General features: G+C 38.1%; 2 protein-coding genes across 5 annotated transcripts; both read left to right on the top strand.

Annotated features, from left to right (window-relative positions):
• Positions 1-396: 396 nt before the first annotated feature.
• On the top strand, positions 397-7,012 carry LOC133875362 (putative pentatricopeptide repeat-containing protein At5g08490). Of its 4 annotated transcripts, none has more exons than XR_009901445.1 (3): positions 397-812; positions 1,153-3,868; positions 6,882-7,012. XR_009901445.1 is itself a non-coding variant. In XM_062313475.1 (2 exons), exon 2 carries the CDS (start codon positions 1,191-1,193, stop codon positions 3,810-3,812), a length of 2,622 nt encoding a protein of 873 aa, XP_062169459.1. In that variant the 5' UTR covers positions 397-812; positions 1,153-1,190; the 3' UTR covers positions 3,813-4,202. The 4 variants fall into 4 exon arrangements, 1 of the variants encoding a protein (XP_062169459.1); XR_009901447.1 differs by having other exon boundaries at positions 397-667; positions 6,882-6,985; XR_009901446.1 differs by lacking the exon at positions 6,882-7,012 and adding an exon at positions 4,953-5,075.
• LOC133876081 (uncharacterized) lies at positions 4,944-16,889 on the top strand (the record flags this gene model as incomplete). The annotated part of the gene is made up of 5 exons (XM_062314374.1): positions 4,944-5,105; positions 6,882-7,014; positions 11,988-12,121; positions 15,207-15,326; positions 16,767-16,889. Coding segments are annotated over 4 exons (450 nt in total), but the record flags the coding sequence as incomplete, so codon positions are not given.
• Positions 16,890-20,648: the final 3,759 nt, after the last annotated feature.

Here is a 20,648-nt window from a genome sequence, read left to right as displayed (position 1 = left end):
GACCTTTAACATTGCAGGTTAGCCTTTCAAATTGCATTTTCAAAACAGAACCCTTTTACCTGCGATTTGAAAAAGCTGTTTTCTGCGTTCTCAATTGCAATTTTTTTTTTTAAAACACAATTCTTAAACAGTTCATTTGAGCAATTTTTAGTTTAAAATCGCACTTTTTATCAACAAAATCGCAATCTCAAACGCACTCTAAGTCGGCAATATCAAGCTCCCTCTTCTTACTTGGGGCGAGTAAAGGGCATATAACTTTTTTGTCTGAATAGGAGATACTCAGAGTATAGTAAGCTGGAAATAGTGCTAAGTTAACCATATTACCAAACAGGCAGAACTTCCAACACTATACAAGAATAAGAAAATCCTTACACTGGAATAGGGATTTCCACCAAGTGCTGCAACCAAATAGCACCCTTCTTCGACAAACTCACAACCCAGGCAGCCTTATCGCAGCACCACGCACACGCTGCCTCCCACGACCGTTCACCGTTGCACCGACCTTCGGCGCTACGGGAGATAACACGCCACTCAGCCGACCTCCGGAACAGCGCTACAAGGAGAAAAAAAAACCGTTCAACCCGTCGCCAATACCCACCGGAGCAACACTGGCAAACTGTCCCGCTCAACCACCGGGAAGACGCCGATTACCGCGTGCAGCACTACGGTAACGACTGAGCAATAACCCACTGCCGCATAATCACACTACACACGGCACTGCACAGCGAAATCTCCCAAGAAAGCGCCGTTCTGATACCAGATTGTAAGAACCTTAGTTGTCGTCGCCCAAAATCAGAGAAAACAAAGGACAGGTAGAGAAAAACGACCACTTCGAGGGGTCTAGCCTCCACAAATTGCTTATAGCAATTGATTGAAGTTGTTATTGGATAATAAGCCTAAAGACACTTGCATTGCTTTTATAGAGTAGAAAATAAACCTAAACTTAGTAGGAATAGGAATCAATAACCCTAATCCTTGTAGGAAAAGAAATCCTAACATAGTAAGGAAATGACTAATGATTTAACAAAAATAATATAATTAGAGGGTTCCTAACATTTTGGTTATGTTAAATCAGCTGCAAGCGGTTAATTTTGTTAAGGAGAAGTTTATTATTGTGCAAACAACCTTTTTAACATTTGCTATGTGTCAAAGGGTGTGATTCTAGAACCGGATGAGAGCTTCTTGTAGAAATGCTTCACCTGGATTACAAAACATGGAGCACAATAATCAGGAGCTGTTGTGTTGACGCCAGGCATAAGGAAGCTTTGTCCCTTTTCCTTGAAAATGTACGATCTTTATGGGGCTTTAGACCTGATCACCAAGTCTTGGCAGTCATTCTTAAATCCTGCGCTGCCTCCTCAACCATCAAACTGGGGAAGGCTCTGCATAGTAATGTTGTGAAGGAGGGCCATCTTACTTGTCACTCTTTATCTAAAGCTCTACTTAACATGTATGCCAAATGTGGTGCGCTTGATGATTGCCAAAAATTGTTTGGTCAGATTGCCAGCTCTGATCCTGTCTCTTGGAACATTGTCCTGTCTGGATTTTCCGGGTCCCGAATATATGATACTGAGGTGATGAGGTTGTTTTATGCAATGTACATAGGTGGCAAGGCTAAACCTAACTCCATCACTGTTGCTACTGTTCTTCCTGTGTGTGCTCGCTTACTAGATATAGATGCTGGAAAGAATATACACTCTTATGTGATCAAGTCTGGATTGGAAACAGATACCCTTGTTGGGAATGCGCTGGCATCAATGTATGCAAAATGTGGGCTGGTACTCGATGATGCATATGCTGTGTTTAATAGCATTAGTCACAAAGATGTTGTTTCTTGGAATGCAATTATTGCAGGGTTTGCCGAGAATAAGTTAATGTGTGATGCTTATGGATTGTTCAGATGGATGCTTAAAGGGCCAATAGAACCAAATTATGCGACCATTGCAAGTATTCTGCCTGTTTGTGCTTCTTTAGGTGAGAATGTTCACTACTGCTTTGGGAGAGAGATACACTGTTATGTGCAGCGGCGGACTGAATTGGTGGCAGATGTTTCTGTCTACAATGCTTTGGTGAGCTTCTACTTAAGAGTTGGGCGGATGGAAGAAGCAGAGTCCTTGTTTTGGAGTATGATATCAAGAGATTTGGTTTCATGGAATGCGATTATTGCAGGATATGCATCAAATGGTTACTGGTTGAAAGCTTTGGACCTGTTTCATGAATTACTCTCTCTAGAGATGATTGGGCCAGATTCTGTAACTTTTATTAGTATTCTGCCTGCTTGTGCATTCTTACAAAACTTGCAAGTGGGGAAAGAGATGCATGGATATATTCTTCGACATCCTCACCTATGTGAGGATACAGCTGTTGGCAATGCCCTAGTTAGTTTCTATGGAAAATGCAACAGAATAGAAGCAGCATTTCAGACATTTTTGATTATTTCTCGAAGAGATTTGATATCATGGAACTCTATGCTAGATGCTTTTGTAGAGGGTGGTTATAATATTGAGTTTTTGGGTCTATTAAAATGGATGCTTAGGGAAGGAATTAGACCTGACACCATTACCATCTTGACCATAATTCATTTTTGTGTTTCTGTATCGAGAGTTGAGAGGGTTAAAGAGACTCATAGTTATTTAATTAAGGATGGTTTGTTACAAGGTGATATTGAACCTACTATCGGAAATGCATTGCTTGATGCATATTCTAAGTGTGGAAATATGGAGTATGCGTTCAAGATTTTTCAGAGTTTATCAGAGAAAAGGAATTTGGTCACGTGCAACTCAATGATCTCAGGTTATGTGAGTCATGGATTGCATGATGATGCACATAAGATTTTTAACGGGATGTCTGAAACAGATCTCACCACCTGGAGTCTAATGGTTCGAGTTTATGCGGAGAATGATTCTCCTGGTGAAGCTCTCAACTTGTTTCAGGAGTTACAAGCTCGAGGAATGAAGCCCAATGAGGTGACAATTATGAGCTTCCTTCCGGTATGCGCTCAAATGGCCTCAGTCCACCTGGTGAAGCAGTGTCATGGATATGCAGTTAGAGCTAGTTTTAAGGATTGCCGCTTGAAGGGAGCTTTGTTAGATGTGTATGCAAAATGTGGCACTATAAATTCTGCTTATAAGCTTTTTCATTCCAGCACCTATAAGGATCTGGTTATGTTCACAGCTATGGTCAGTGGGTTTGCCATGCATGGTATGGGAGAGGAAGCAATAATGGTTTTCTCTCAAATGCTTGAGTTGGGTGTAAGGCCAGATCATGTTATCATCACTGCTGTTTTATCTGCTTGTAGTCATTCTGGCCTTGTAAATGAAGGGTTGAAGATATTCTATTCAATGGAGAAGGTCCATGGGTTTAAACCAACAATGGAACAGTATGCATGTGTGGTGGATCTCCTTGCTCGAGGTGGCAGGGTAACTGATGCATATTCTTTTGTGACTAGAATGCCCATTGAAGCTAACGCAAATGTGTGGGGAACACTGCTGGGTGCCTGTAGGACCCATCATGAGGTGGAATTGGGTTGTCTTGTTGCAGATCGTCTTTTTGAAATTGAAGCTAACAATATTGGGAACTATGTAGTGATGTCAAACCTGTATGCAGCAGATGCGAGATGGGATGGGGTCATAGAGGTTAGAAAGCTTATGAGGACTAGAGATCTGAAAAAGCCAGCAGGATGCAGCTGGATTGAAGTGGAGAGGAGGAAGAGTGTTTTTGTGGCTGGGGACTCCACTCATCAGCAAAGAAGCCTTATATACAATACGTTGTGTACATTGGATCAACAGATCAAGGAGCCGTGTCATTTTTGAGTTCATCAATCGTTTAGTACTTTGAATTCCAATTTTCAAGCTTCTTGCTGATTCTGGTAATTTTTTTCTTCTTCTTCTTCGTCTTCTTCTTGTAGTTGAATTTCAAAATTCAGGTAAGCTTTTCAAGTTTGAGTTACAAGGTCATAAAGCCTCCATGTGTTTGACCGCCTGCGTGAGCCCATCAGTTGGGATCACATTGCATCCCTATGGAAGAGGGATAATGCTAAGTCATCTTGTTGAAAGTTCCTCGGCTTTGTCTCCTCAGTTGCATACCTTAGCAGGTTTGACATTGGGATTAGAGTTTTTAATGGTCTTCCGCTGCTGAGCATTTCATGTCTTTTATTTTATATTTTTCATTATGCTGAATACCATGTTGGTTCTTGGCACTCCGTTTATTGGAAGTTGAGAAAGATGAATGAACTACAAAGTTGAGGGCATACTCAAACCATTTCTATTCTTTATGATATATGCTCATCAAACACACACACTCAAAAATTGCGCCGTCCTCACTCGTCACACCTTTTAAACTCTACTTTTCTGTCATTTTACACCAGTATGCGTGCTCTTCCCAGTTAAGTTTTAGTTTATATGTGAGTACATCTTTTCTGTAGCATTAACACTTCTTGTAGAATAGGAATCTTTTTGTTATAGAATTTACTTCATAGTTTAACTGCTCCCACATTTTCTTAAATGCATTTAAATCCATAATTTTTCTGTTTTTCACCCTTTAACATATTCTGCTCATTATTGCTCTGATTTATGGGTCTGTCTATGAATTCAGGAACTTTTTGGTAACCCAATTCTTTTTGTGAAACATCCATCAAAATTTGAGCTTTGGTTGCTGAAAATAGAGGGTCTAGTTCTGGGTTTCTTTCTGAATACCAAATTTAACTCTAACCCACTTGTTTTATTTACTGGATGAACGATAGTAAAAAGATCATGACCCTCCGTTCCGTTAATGATGAGAAAACTCGGGAAAATAAGAGAAAGTAGATATTTGTGGGTAACTTCAGGTGAGGAACTTGGAAGTGCTTTTCTTGCTCATCACAAGCAATCGCCTCTTGAAAGCAGTAAAATTACTTCTGATGTCCTCTCTCTCTCTCTGAAACCATTTCTGATCATTGATTTCTTTTTATCAAGAACATTGGTAATTTCTTACATGGTGGAGCAACGGCAACACTGGTGGTCCTGGTGGATTTAGTGGGGTCAGCTGTGATATACATTGTTGGAGCTCCAGCAACTGAAATTTCAGTGGAGATAAACGTATCATACTTGGATGCTGCTTATGCTGATGTGAGTTTTTATCCTACTCTTTGTTTTGCCATGTTCTTGTCCTCAAAGTTTTGTAGTTTTTTATTTTTTGTTTTTTAAATCATTGCGATATAAATTGAATTGTGTATCTATCAGAATAACTGGTTGAGTCTAAGAATGGAGAGGGAAACTGATATTGTTCTATGCTTACCAGTACTGCGTGCATTGTAGCAATACTGGTATTAGTATTCTTGTTATTTCAGTTTAATTTGCACCTTTGCCTAGGCATAATTGCTTTCTTAGCAACAATTGCATTTTGGATGGTTCTTATTGTCTGTTTGTAAGATCAATTCGGACAATTTTCCATAAGAAATCCAGAGAAATGGTCATTAGAGTGACTTGTAGCAAGATATGGACTCCTATTATATTTTTGTATCCCTTGAGGTTAGAGACCACTTGCCTAGTAAGAGTTTTAGCACTTAAAATGGGCTTGAAGGAGATAATGGACAGACCTAATTTTGTGGGCAGTGATTACCTTGAATTGGGAACCTATTTTAAGGAGCTTGGCAGAGGCTTTTGAAAATATGCCAACGTCCAAGAGAGATTCTGAGCAATGTAAGGAATCAAAGGTTTGTATGTGTATGCTCATCAACAAATTATAAGGGTGACAATTTGGCCAAGTGGGGAGTGATCATGTGACGATAAAAGCTTGATGGTGGATATATATATATATATATATATATATTATTTTTTTTTCTCTCTTTTTTATTCATTTCTGGTGAGTCTTCCTCATAGTGTTGTTTTGCCCTTCTGTAAAGACCTTTCATCTCCTTATTACTTTTAAAGGATTATGTCCTTATATAGAGTTAAATGTCAAAATATTGAGGGCCATTCTGAAGTAGGTTGAATAAGCATTAGAGTTCAGATAATTATTTACCAATAAGTGCCAATAAAGAAAAAAAGGCATCCACAAATATGCGAAGATTACGGTATTGTAAGGGGAATATTTTATGATAAAGATAGTTTTTGATGTATTTGTTCAAATCTTGTCAGGTGTCAGAAATTATGTTCTCTCTATAACTTATAGAAGTTATTTTGCTAAAACTTGAACGGCAGCGCAAGGGAAGATCCTCACCTTGGACAATCTCAGAAAGAAGCGTGTCATTGTGATTGATAGATGTTGCATGTGCAAAATGAATGGGGAGTCTGTGGATCACCTTTTTCTCCATTGCGTGGTTGTACCCGCTCTATGGAATGTCATCTTTAGTCGCTTCAGTCTGTCTTGGGTTATGCCTCTTCGGGTGGTAGATTTATTCGCTTGCTGGTGGACGGGTGGTCGCTCTTGGAGTGCGGTCGTGTGGAAGATGGTTCTTTGTTGCCTTTTGTGGTACTTGTGGAGGGAACGCAATGATAGATAGTTCGAGGACAAAGAAAGAACCATTGAGGAACTCATTTCTTTTTTCTTTCATTCTTTGTACTCTTGATCGGCTGCGTTCCTCGCACCTTTAGTGTTTAGTTTTAATGATTTCCTTATTTTATTTTCTTCTTCCTTTTAGATGCCTTTCTTGTATACTTCCTTTTTTTTTTTTTTTTGGCATATTTCTTGTATACTTCCTGTGTACTTGATTGCTCTTTTTAATGATATTTCTCTTACTTATCAAAATTTTTTTTTGCTAAAATATCAAATTGACTTTTGGACTTTAGAAATAAGAAACTTTTTCCTCCTTTTCAGGGTCCCGTTTTAGCATTTTCTTGCAGCCACTTATGTCTTTGATTTTGAGTCCATTCTGGCTAACAGCTTTCTTGTTATTAATGTAGGAAGAAATTGAGATTGAGACTAGGGCGTTTTGTGTTGGGAAGGCTGTTGGAGTTGTCAGTGTTGAGTTGAGGAAGAAAAAGACTGGCAAAATTATTGCCCAGGGGCATCATACCAAGTACCTTGTTGTCTCTAGTAAGATGTGAAAATTTGCTTCTAATATTCCGATCATTTGAATATGTTGTCATTGTCTTCCCCTGGAAAAACCAAATAATGCACTTTTTGTATTTATTTATGAATATATGTGCTTATATTATGATTCCCATGCTCACTTGATTCTCCTATGATGGAACTTTACCTGCCCTTCCCAATCAAGCTGTGGCCCAACCCAACCCATTAACTGACCCACTACATTACATAATCCATGAATCAAGCTAAATGTTTTAGAACATGGATAATTGAAAAGACAAGTAAACCAAAAGACTCATTCTATCCTCTCAAGTCTTCTCAGGTTGCTTGCTCTTTTTTTGTTCCTTTCCACTGGGTTAGCGCCTTTGTTTCAGCTTTGTTTTACCTCTTCTTCATCCTGCAGAGTAGAATCTTCTCTCGTTCAAGAGTTTAGGGTTTCTTTGGATGTGAGAACAGGTAGGTAGAGATTGGGATCGATGTGAGGACCCATCTTTTTCTTTAAGCTTGGGACATGAAAAATAGGACATATTTAGTAGCCTTGGTGTAGATTGAGTTTTATAAGAGTCTATATCTAGTAACAGTAGCAACAATGATGAAGTTAGGTTTAGCCGTGCCACCTATGGAAGGCAGATATTATTTGCTTGCAAGAAACTAAACTGGAGTTTTTTTCTAATAGTTTAGTGAGAAGTCTATGGGGTTGTCACTTTGTTGATTGGTGCTACTTAAGCCTCTTGCGGGGCCTTTGGTGGTATTTTGATCATGTGGGATAGTAGGATTGTAGAGAAGATAGACGTGTATGTGGGTGAGTTTGTTGTTGCTTGTTCTTTCAGAAGTGTTGCTGATGACTTTTCTTGGGCCTTCCCTGGGGTCTCCGGTCCTAACTTTGACTCTTTTAGAAGTTCTCTCTAGGATGAGTTGGCTGGCCTTTCTTCTTGGTGGGAGTTGCCTTGGTGCATTGGGGGCGACTTCAATGTCACACGCTTTCCTGCTGAAAGATCTAGAGAAGTTCGTCTTAACGCTGCTATGATGGAGTTCTCAGACTTTTTTTCTTCGAGTAGGGCCTTATGGATCTCCCTCTTGCAGGAGGGACTTTTACGTGGACCAATAATCAAGAGAATCCTTCTTGGTCTCGTCTTGATAGATTTCTTGTTTCTCTAAATTGGGAGGTCAAGTTTCTAGGTTATCTACAGAAAAGGCTTCCAAGATTGTGTTCTGATCATTTTCCTATTCTTCTTGATTGTGGTGGCATTCATTGGGGTTCCAGACCGTTCAAGTTTGAGAATATGTGGTTAAAGGCTGAAGGGTTTGTGGATAGGGTGCATCTTTGGTGGGTGTCTTATAGATTTCAAGGCTCACCTAGCTTCATATTCTCTCAAAAGCTCAAGGCTTTAAAGAATGATCTCAAGAGATGGAACGAACAGGAGTTTGGTAATGTGGAGTTCCGCAAAAAAATGCACATGGAAGAATTGAGTGCTCTTGATAGGTTGGAGGAACAACGTGGTTTAATTCCCGAAGAAAAGTTGAGGAAATGTGTGGTCATCAGAGATCTGGAGAATTATGAGGATATTAGCTGGAGACAGAAGTCTAGGGTTTTTTGGCTTAAAGAGGGTAATAAATGCTCTAAATTTTTTCATCGAGTAACCAACTCGAATAGGAGGTCTAACTCCATAGAGTCGCTCTCTGTCAATGGCTCTATTTATTCCGATCAACAGGTTATTAGGGATCATGTTGCTCATTTTTATGAGTCTCTTTTTGTAGAACCTCACCGTTGGAAGCCTAGGATGGATAACCTTGCTTTTGACACTTTGGATGTGGTTGATGCCTCTTCCTTAGAACTTCCTTTTGAGGAAAGGGAGGTGATGTAGGGAGATTAATAGAATGAATAAAACAAGGATTTAAGAAGAAGAAGACACAGAAATAGGAGAAAAGAAGTAGAAATTAAGAACGAGAAGAAGAAGAAAGTCAAGAGGGAGAAGGGAATAGAGAGAAACAAATGGCGGCACACGCTCAAATTAATCAAATTCTTCAAAACTGTCTTAGTCTCCAGTTAACAATGTTTAAATAGTAGATAGCAACCCTAATTAACCCTAAAAGGGTTATGAGTGGGCTAAACAAATAAAGGCTATAATTAAGCCCATTATTACAATCCAAATAATAAAACCCAAATAAATAAATAACTAAATAAATTAATAAGATGACCAAATTTGATGTAGGGAGATTAATAGAATGGATAAAACAAGGATTTAAGAAGAAGAAGACACAGAAATAGGAGAAAAGAAGTAGAAATTAAGAACGAGAAGAAGAAGAAAGTCGAGAGGGAGAAGGGAATAGAGAGAAACAAAGGGCGGCACACGCTCAAATTAATCAAATTCTTCAAAACTGTCTTAGTCTCTAGTTAACAGTGTTTAAATAGTAGATAGCAACCCTAATTAACCCTAAAATATATGAGTTGGCTAAACAAATAAAGGCTATAATTAAGCCCATTATTACAACCCAAATAATAAAACCCAAATAAATAAATAACTAAATAAATTAATAAGATGTTCGCATTAGGAGGTCTTAGAGGTGGTTAAATGCATGAATCGTGATAAGGCACTAGGTCCTGATGGGTTCTCTCTTGCGCTCTTTCAAGCCTGTTGGGATGTGATTAAGATAGATCTCATGGGGGTTTTCCAGGACTTTCACACCCATAGCAAGTTTGTCAAAAGCATTAATGCCACTTTTATTGCCTTAATTCCGAAAAAGTCTGGGGCTGTGGATATTAAAGATTTTCGACCCATCAGTCTTATAAGTGGCGTTTACAAGATCATTGCAAAAGTTCTTGCAAATAGACTTAGAAGGGTTGTTGAAAAGATTATCTCGAATCCTCAAAATGCTTTTGTGAAAGGTAGGCAAATTCTTGATTTAGTTCTTATAGCGAATGAGTGTTTGGATAGTCGCATCAAATAAGGTGAACCAGGGTTACTTTGCAAGTTGGATATTGAGAAGGCCTATGATCATGTCAACTGGGATTTCTTATTGTATTTGTTGAGAAGATGTGGCTTTGGGGAGAGATGGTGTTCTTGGATAGTGCATTGTATTTCTTCGGTGCGTTTCTCTGTTTTGGTGAATGGCACCCCAACTGGTTTTTTCAGCAGCTCTCTTGGCCTTAGACAGGGTGATCCTCTGTCGCCTCTCTTGTTTGTCATCGTGATGGAGGCCCTTAGTAAGTTGTTCTCTATTACTGTTCAAAGGGGCTTCCTTTTAGGATTCTCTGTGGGTTTTGGCAGCAATGGGGTGATTAACATTTCTCATCTGTTGTTCGCAGGCGATACTTTAGTCTTTTGCGGGGCTAATCCTGATCATCTTCATTATCTACGTTTGTTATTTTTGTCCTTTGAAGCTGTTTCAGGTTTAAAGATTAACTTGGCTAAGTTAGTTTTGGTTCCTGTGGGTTATGTGAATAATATGGATGAATTGGCTAGCATCTTGGGCTGTAGAGTTTCCTCTCTTCATTTAAAGTATCTCGGTCTTCCGTTGGGGGCCCCTTTTAAGGCCAAGTCCTGTTGGGATGAGGTAGTTGGTAAGATTGAGAGGCGGTTGGCTAGCTGGAAGTGGTTGTATCTGTCGAAGGGTGATAGAGTTACCCTTATAAAGGGCACTTTCTCCAATCTTCCTACGTACTTTCTCTCTCTTTTTCCCATTTCCTCCAGTGTTGCTAGTCGTATAGAGAAGTTGCATCGAGATTTCTTGTGGGGAGGCATAGGTGAAGAATTCAAATATCACCTGGTTAGTTGGTCAAAGGTTTGTTCCCCTATTTCTGAAGGTGGTTTGGGCATCCGGAATTTGAGGATCTTCAATAAGGCACTCTTAGGGAAGTGGTTGTGGCGTTATGCTCATAAGAGAGAGGCTTGGTGGAAATCTGTTGTGGATGCAAAGTACGGTTCTACTTGGGCTAGTTGGTGTTCCTTAGACTCCCTTGGGTCTCACAGAGTGGGGCTTTGGAAGAACATTGGAAGGGGTGGAGCTTGTTTTGTAGCCATACTAGACTTATTTTGGGAAATCGATCCAGGATCCGTTTTTAGGATGATGTGTGGTATGGTGAGATGCCCCTTAAGGAAGCTTTTCCAGTTTTGTATGATATAGCTTGCGACAAGGATGCACACGTTGCAGACCACTTGGTTGTGGTGAGCGGGTCCTATCAGTGGGATGCTAGCTTCTTTCGAGCGGCCCACGACTGGGAGGTGGACGTCTTGGCTTCCTTCTTTTCTTTACTGTACTCCTCCAGAGTAGATCGTGATGGGGTAGACCAGCTCTGGTGGTCTCCTTCTCACAAAGGAACTTTTGATGTTAGATCTTTCTATAAGGTTCTTGCCCGCAAAGAGGCTGTTCACTTTCCCTGGAAAAGTATTTGGCGGACCAAGGTTCCTTTGAAAGTGGCTTTCTTCGCTTGGACAGTAGCGCTAGGGAAGATCCTTACCTTGGACAATCTCAGAAAAAAGCAGGTCATTGTGATTGATAGATGCTGCATGTGCAAAATGAATGGGGAGTCTGTGGATCACCTCCTTCTCCATTGCGAGGTTGCACGCGCTCTTTGGAATGCCATCATTAGTCGCTTCAGTCTATCTTGGGTTATGCCTCTTCAGGTGGTAGATTTATTTGCTTGCTGATGGACGGGTGGTCGCTCTCAGAGTGCGGTCATGTGGAAGATGGTCCTTGTTGCCTTATGTGGTGCTTGTGGAGGGAACGCAACGATAGACAGTTCGAGGACAAATAAAGAACCATAGAGGAGCTCATTTCCTTTTTCTTTCATTCTTTGTACTCTTGGACGTCTGCGTTCCTCGCACCGTTAGTGATTAGTTTTAATGATTTCCTTGTTTTGTTTTCTTCTTCTTCTTAATTGCCTTTCTTGTATACTCCCTGTGTACTTGATTGCGCATTGCGTTTTTAATGATATTACTCTTACTTGTCAAAAAAAAAATTCTCATGTCTATTTAAAGCAGCATTGAGTATGAGAGCCCACACTTTTTGGTTACAAAAATCAGAGTTGAGGAGAAGATCCAAGAGGTCTCGAGAGAAAACCATAGCCTCCAAACACCATCCCAAAACCGTTCTTGAAGTTCCAATCACCAAGGTATGCAATTTCTTCAAGAATACATTGTTTTTATGTTTTGAAAAAACTGGTGCTATGTTCATCATGGAGAGCGACCCTTGGAAATTTTTCGTTGCTTTTGATGTGATTAGTTCACATATATATTTCCTACACTTCTTGTAGTAAGGAAATGGTGAGCCTGTTTGGTAAGAAACAGGTTTTCTGTTTCCAAAACAGGAAACCGTGTTTAAGCATGACCAACACCCGTCTCGTGAGTTGTTTTTAAAACAAAAACAATGAAAACAAAAAGGGATAACTTCGCAAAAGGGTATTGAATTGTACTCGTTTTAGATGGAAGCCTACCAAATTAGCAAAGGTCTCAAACTGGGGTAGCCAAGTATCCAAAACTCTTACTTAAGGGTATTCTGTCAGGATTTAACAGCGAATCCCGATGGAGCCCGACTCACGTGCACGCACGTGATTTACTTAAGCCTGAATACCTGTTATGCCCCTCTGAACTCAAACTCCTCTCTCATTCTCTCTCTCTCTGCAAAAAGAAGAAGAACAGGAGCCATGGCCGTTTTCGTGGCCAGAAGCCACCAACCTCACAACTGCACCCTATTCAACAGGGCACATCCTTTCTAACACATGCCGATAACGCCAACATGACCTTGTGACAACTTCAAGGTTTACTGGTTCTAAAGGCATCTAAAGCAACCTACATAGACTACAATCGCCTTCTCATGCGCCTGCCGTTAGGATTCGCCGATTCTGCTTCAGCCCCATCTGTTGCTAGATCTAGACCGAGTAAACTGCTGCTGCTCCTCTTCCAACCCAACAGAGAATTTGAGTTCTCATCCATCGATGCAAAATGTTGCGAGCAGCTCCGACAACAATGAGGGGCAGCTCTCCTCCAAATGCCTGAATGCTTCTGACTTCATTACCGCTCCCAAGTTTTCTGGATTTCCTGTGAACTTTATACAGATGGCCTTGAGCTGTGGACAATGATGTTGCTCAGCTAGGGCAAGGATTGTTGCCACTGTGGCAATACCGATTGCCTTACACAAATCTGATTCACATAACAATTTCAGTCGATCCAGATTATATAGGTCAGCAGTAGCCAATAGATGCTGAACCATGACAGTGGATCAGCACATAGTTACTGTGCTCTCAACTTCGTCTACATCAGGAAGTTTGTTTGTGTAGATAAACAGAAGCATTGCCTTGAAGATGAAGTGGTCAATATCCTTTACTACAACTTTGTCTATGTTAGGATTTCCAACAAGTCCAAAAAACTGGGCTCTAAATACAGAGTAGTGCTCTCCGGCACACTTTCATCCTACCATGGCCCGACTTTTGTGCCCACATGGCACATGTTTTTTAAAAAAAATTAAGAAAATTATGAAAGCTTCTCAACGCATCGTCGCACGTACCCTTCTCTTTTCTGAAAACATTTTCACCAAATTTTTCAAACTCTCCCTCCCAACCCAAAATCCTCAGCCCACTGCCGCCCAAAATTTTTCAACCGGTGAAGGATGGCCGGTCGGAAAACGAGAAAAAATGTCAGAGAAAGGGAGAGCACGTCGGAAAATGGAAAAAAAAAACACTGGAGGGGAGAGAGATCGAAGTTGGCTCTTCGTCTATGTGTTTGATTTTGGGCTTGTGGGTGCGGCTCTTTCTTTGGATATTTCGTGGTGGGTCTTGGTTTGTATGGGTATACTACGTTCGGTTGGTGTCCCTTGACATGGAGTGGTTTCTCTATGGAAGCCTTTTCTGGGTTGTGGGAGTTTCTCAAGCTCTCTGCTGCATTTGGTGTTATGCTACGTGGGCACAAAAACATGTGCAACGTGGGCACAAAAGTTTTTTTTTTTTTTTTTTTTTTTTTTTTTTTTTTTCCATATATATATATATATATATATATATATATATATAATAGATTTAAATGAATATTATTTTTTTAATTAGAGGGGCATAACGGGTATTGTTGCTTAAGTAAATCATGTGCGTGCACGTGAGTCGGGCTCCGTCAGGATTTAATAGCGAATCCTGATGGAATACTCTTAAGTGAGAGTTTTGGATACTTGGCTACCCCAATTTGAGACCTTTGCTAGTTTGGTAGGTTTCCGTTTAAAACGCGTATAATTCGATACCCTATTGTGAAGTTATCCCAAACACAAAGCCTACTGAAACACGTTTTTAGGAAACATTGCTAACCTGTTTCCAAAAACTATTCTCATTTTAGGTCTGAAAACATTTCTAACTTGTTTCCAAAAACTATTCCCAACTAACCCTACCAACCTTTTTCTTCAGTAATTTCGTTCGTGAGTTTTGTGTTATAAAAAGGGAATGTGTTAGAGAAGAAGCTTTGATTACAGAGGAGCAAAGATCTGTGCCTCATCTGTCAAAACGGCTCCAATCACAAGATTGAAGAAGGTTTTTTCTTTTACCTTATCCTCTTCTCTTTGGGTGATTTCTAAAACATTATGTTTGGGCGTTCTTGGATTGGAGATGGATTGTGGGTTTTTGTTTGTGTTAGAAGTACAAAACATTTCGCGTTCATTTTCTTGGAGTTTTTGAATTGCTCTGTCATTGTGTAGTTGCCGAGCACCAATGATTTTTGATTTCCTACTATTTTGCAATTCTTTCAAATGATTTTGAGTCGTTTTATTGTGCATTTGTTTATTATTGGGGTATGATCGAAGTGGGTTTTGGATTATATTGTTAGGTTGGGGTTGGTATGAGTTGTTCTAGCTCTGCTTGGTTGTTGAGAAAATGTGGGGAAGAGAAATAAAATTAGACTTGTGTGTGGTGAATTTGACCATTCACTCTCTGTTTAGCTCGTGCTTGGATCATTTTCCATTTGTCTTCCTTTTTTTTTTCAATGTGTTTGGGTTGTTTAGTTCTTTTTCTTTTCTTAATTCGGTCTGATCGTAGTGGGTATTGGATATTGTAGATGGGTTTGTTTGGTATTATAGCAGCTCTTAAGGTGAGTTTTATAGCAGCTTAGGGCTGAGTCATAGATTCCTATTTATGGTTTTAGGGAGATGCTTCCCAGTAGCTTGGCCTTCTCAGCTACTGAAGGCCTTTAAAAGCAATTAGATTTATTTATTTATTTATTTTTTGGTAGATAAAGCAATTAGATTTTTAGTGGGAGAAAAGACAGAAATAAGATCAGAAGGGATTGGATTCTTGGAAATCCTTTGAGTAGCAGCAGTTGAGAATTGAGATGGTTCAATCAAAAACCAATGTCAGTGCGTAGATGTGATATACTTATTTTCTTTCCTCTGTTATGGCTTCTTTTGTGCTGAAATATAATTTGGTATAAATCTAGTTTAGGATTCTTTTTCAATGCTCCCTACTTCAGTACCATTTTTCATTTGGGGAAAGCCACTGGCATTTTATGTGTGCTCATTTTCTGCTTTAACTTCCCCACCCTCATTTTCTCTTCTCTAAACTCGTGCTGTCAATGAATCTTTAATTTTTTGATACACTATATGGCATGTTTTGTCTTCTCTCATTTCCTGGACTTGAAGATCTGTGCTTCACTTGTGAATTCCTTATGTTATGCTTAATTAATATCTATTGTTAGATATGTCAAAAGATGGTTTATCAAGGACGTGTTAACATTGGACGCTAGATTTTTTTTTTTTTTTGTAATATCCATCCTGTGAAAGGCGTCCCATAGAAAAATTAGATGCCTATCCTGAGTTAAATGAAAAGTTTAGTTTATGTTGTCCAAAATAAGCTGTAAACAGCAGGTGGGTGCTGAGTGAATTTGATTCAATTCCCTTGTCATATTCTTATCTCTATCAAAATCTAAGGGCTTTATCTTAGAGTTGACATGGTGGCTGAGGTAGGTGATTTAAAGGAAGGCGCAAGGCTAATGCCAATTTCTAGGTGTGTTAGAGAGCTTTAGTGTATTCATGCACCTCTTTCAGAAAGCAAATTGTCTTTTGCTTCCTTGATGCAGGATCTTTGGCAGCTGCCAGAAAAATCATCCACCAAATTTCCTAAGAACCTAACAAAATAATTGGTCATGGTCTAGTTCCCCTGTTTAAATCATAGGTATATAAATTGTTAGTTTACATTTCCAAAACATAAAAAAGTTGCTAATGTCCCACAAAATGGGAAGTGATGTTAAAGGTGCCCAAATAATATCTGAAATGGTCCATTGTATTTTCTATTATATTTGCAAAGTCTTGTTTATAGCAATTCAACATGGGTTTTAGGAGGAGATGATGGTGGCTGCTTCAGTGTGGCTTTCCAATTACTTCAGGCTTTCAAAAATTAGATAGTACTATTAGTTTGTTTGATATAGTATGTTGAATATACTATGAAAATTATTTTCTTGCTGATGACTTGCAAAATGTATGGCTTCTCTTTTCCAACTATATTTTCTTGCTGATGACTTGCAGAATCTTCTTTTTTCTAGTGACTACTGGCATAACAATCATGGATTCAATTTCTACTTGTGCTATCATAAGATTTTGACTACATATGGTTATTAGTTCTTTGCCTTTGCATGTGGGGCCTATAGCTCAGAATATTAGAGCACGCTTCCACATGTTTCCATGCCACTGAGCATGAATTTCTCCACTGGAATTAAAGCAGACGAGTTAAATGGCTGCTTGTCTTGTTGGGCTACTGTTGCTTAAATTAAATTTTTTATGCGGCCATTCATTTGCAGGTGTTATGAAGATAGGCCACTTCAGGAGATGCAAGCAACACAGGAGCAGCGACCATTCAAAATCTTTGTGATACACCTCGAACTATTCTGCGGTTGTGGATAGGCAAATACTGCTGCCACTTCAGTATCTTGGAGATCTTTGTGGCATCAAAGGCAACTCATCAAGACAGCATCTTGGAGATCCTACTTCAGCATCCTCTCACGCATATCACTCAATCATGCGTGGAATCAAGGGCAACTCATCAAAACAAATATGGCTCAAATCAGCAAGTCCACACTTGCCATACTCATTCACAGAATATAGCCGTAGCCCGCACACAATGGCAATCCAGAACTTATGAGGAAAGATTGGCAGACATCTTTCTCATATAGGAACAATAGTATCATGTCTGATATTAATTCTGATTTGTTGTAAAGATCTTTCTATACGTATCACCATGTACAAACAGTATATAATACTGTGAACATCATTTTATAATTAACAAGGAAAATTCTCTCCCATTTCAAAGTCTTTTATGGTATCAAAGCCTTTCTACGCACATGCCCAAACTCTCGCATCCTCTCCCTTTGGCTGTGGCGTGTGGATCATATTTTGAATGTTAAGTTCTTTGTTCTCTACTATCTCCACTCACTCATAACAGTTTATCCATATTCTTCATGCAAGAAAGTGACAAGTTTGGTTACTAAAAAAGGACTCGTGTTGGCCACCTAAATAGAGCATACATCATGAATAGTTTTTAACAAAAAGAGTATGCAAGAGTTTTGCTTTGAACACCTCAATAATCACAATATACTATTCTAATTTAGGCTATCAAGTCTAATGACGTATAAATTTGGCAAAATTCTGTTTGGAAATCACACAATAAATGGAAAAAAAAAAAAAAAAAAAATTTGAAAACAAACACTAAACAGTTTTCTATTTTTTTCTTAAGTGAAAACTGTTCTGAAAACTAATGTCCAAACGCCTTAGGTATTGTTTTTTGTTTTCAAAAATTGTTTTCGAAAACAGTTTGCCAACAAACACTTTTTTAACTAAAAAACAACATAAAACGGTTTTTTTTTTTTTTTTTTTTTTTTTTTTTTTTTTTTAATTTTTGTTCTCGAAAACAATTCTCAAAAATAAAAACAGAAACCGGTTTGCCAAACGAGCTCGGTGTTTCTTGTTGCTTGTTAGGGAAACTAAAACGAAGGCTTAGTACATACATTTTTGTCTTTGAAATTTCAATTTTCAAGTGCTGCATTTAAAGCAAATTGCTTATATATATGACAATTTTCTTTCAAATTGGGGTTTAGGAAATAATTTTAATATAGTTTATTAAATTGACACGCATCCTTAGAGCATATCATATCATTCTCACATGTATTTTTAATAGGATTTATATATCATATGACATATGTCTTTAAAACATGTGATTTTTAAGTGCATTTTAAAAATGTATGTCATAGTTAGGGGTATACAAGCCGGTGGATATTAATCGTCTGCATCCGCTATCAGTAACTATTCATTATCCGCACATGTGGGTTTAGAGTATGCGAATGCGGGTTATTAACCACATCTGCATACCAATTAGGAAAAAAAAAATCGCATTTGCATACCTTTATGTACAAATATATATTTAATAATTCACCAAAACGACGTTGTTTTGGTATTTAATACCAAAATGACGATGTTTTGAATTAGGTATGTGTTATGTTTACATTGGTTTGGTTGGCTATGTAACTTTCTTGTGTAAAACTTTTGCAAAAAGGCAAAAGTAATGTAAAATCAATATATTTTCAAAAGATTAGGTTTAAGAAAAAAAAAAAATTGCTTAAATTACTTCAAATTTTTTAAAATAAGTCCTAATAAAGAGCCAAAAAAAGGGCCATCATCTAATATGCGGATAGTGCATAAAAACCACGCAGATAAGGTTAGTAAAAATATAATGCGAATGCAAATATCTAAAAATGATATTTGTATCCATTTTCGCATGTACACCTCTAATCAGAATCACATATTTTAAGAATATGTATCAATTTAATAGACTTGGTTAGATGAAATTCTTTTAATCCAATTTAGAGAAAATTTGGCCAAATCCTTTACTAAGGGGTGCTTTTGAGTTTTTGTTTGATAAAATGTTTTGATTTGACATAAATGTACTTAAAGAAGTTTCGGTCTTTTTGTTTGAACTGTTTATTAATACTTTTAATTTGCTTTTTTTTTTTTGGTGGAAAATAAAAAAGCTTGGGCAAAGAACATTACCAAAGGGACCCTATATATATATATATATATATATATATAATTTTTTTTTTTTTTACATAACTTGATACTTTGATTAAATTGTTTATTTATTTATTTTTTATTTTTATTCAAATCAGTGGAAGGGAAAGGGCGATTAAATTGTGCTTATAAGTAAAGTTTGTGTATTCCCCCTCCCCCCTTTGAATAGAGAGAAAAAAAAAGAAGAAGTACAGTTTGTCTGTTTGTGGATGAATAAACCTTTTTGTAAATTTTTGTACGTTATCAAGATACCAACGGTGACTTACTTAAGATTTTGTTATTTCACTGAGAGTTTATAATATTCTAACTGTTCGAGAATTATATGATTGATATCCATATAATTGAACTTTTAGGATTTAATTTAATTTCAAAATTTAAGGTTTATTAAATAATTACACTTTAAATGTAAAATACAAAGTAAATTAATTCATATCAATAAAATTGGAATGGATTTAATTTTCTTTTCCCACGATTACTCAGTATCCAAACATGAGTACTTTTGATTTGCCGACGGTGAGGGGATCGGTCCCTACATGCACCAATCCATGAGTACTTTTGATTCTAGATTGTCTTTAGAAATCACTGAAATTAAGTTCCAATTGAAATTATCATAATATCATGTGTATACAATTAAGCCAAGTAATTCATTAAGGATAACAAACAATTGTGGTGCTAGATGTACTATATATAACGTAACCCCCAATGCCCCATGTGGATGGACAAGTATTAAGGTGAGAGTTCGATTCCTGTAATGAAAATCTTTAAACTAGATTAATATTAGTTGTTTTGAGTTTCACTGAAATCCTGATAATAGGTTTAGGTCATGCTATAACTCAATCGGACTTGAAGATTACTTGATATGAGTTGAGTTGCACATGCGGAGCAAGAAGAGCTTCTTCAACATGATCTTCCTTAGTGGTGTCTTGCTTGTTTTGGGCATCTTCAAGGCCTGCAACCTGCAAAACGCCTGCCTGATCTCTTTGTTTGCACCACCTTCAGAAAATCTCTGAGCTTCTTTCTTGTTGTTCATGGAAGATACCCTTTGTAGTTCCTCATTGAAGTCCTCCCACAACATGTCCATTTTCTCCTCTGACTTCTGATCTGGACTTTCTGAACAGGAAAATCTTTTCCTCGAAAAACCTTCCCCTCTACCATTATCTTCCTCAAGATTATAATCTGGATCAACTAGAGATGGCGGAATTGTGAAGTGAGGAATGGTGTTGGAGGTGGCTTTTGGGAAACTAAAGTCTTCTGTAAACATAGTTTTCTTGTCTTTGAACTTTCGATCTTCATATATATATATATATATATATGCAGAAGAAGGCCAGGAAAAGTCAACCACAGACAACGCCGGATTGGTCGGGGGAGTGAAAGAGAGAATCACGAGAGATGTCTTAACTTCAATTGGCTTTGAATGTTGAAAGGTACATATAACCTCCGGAGGCTCTAGTTGGCAAAATGTAACTTCCCACGTCACCTGAAAATGAGAATGTATTTATATGTATATTTATATAATTTTTAACACAATAGGTTTTAAAGCGACTATAAATTTATCAGAACTCTGCAGTTAAACGTGTTCATACAAGAGTAGTAACATGATGGGTTGGGATGGGTGACCTCCT

The sequence above is a fragment of the Alnus glutinosa genome, chromosome 8 (genome assembly GCF_958979055.1).
Source record: "Alnus glutinosa chromosome 8, dhAlnGlut1.1, whole genome shotgun sequence".
Classification (NCBI taxonomy): Eukaryota; Viridiplantae; Streptophyta; class Magnoliopsida; order Fagales; family Betulaceae; genus Alnus; species Alnus glutinosa.
This window is presented reverse-complemented; position numbering and strand designations above follow the sequence as displayed.

Excerpts from the sequence above, each read along its gene's own strand:
- LOC133875362 (XM_062313475.1), top strand. The coding sequence starts at position 1,191 with ATGCTTCACCTGGATTACAAAACATGGAGCACAATAATCAGGAGCTGT.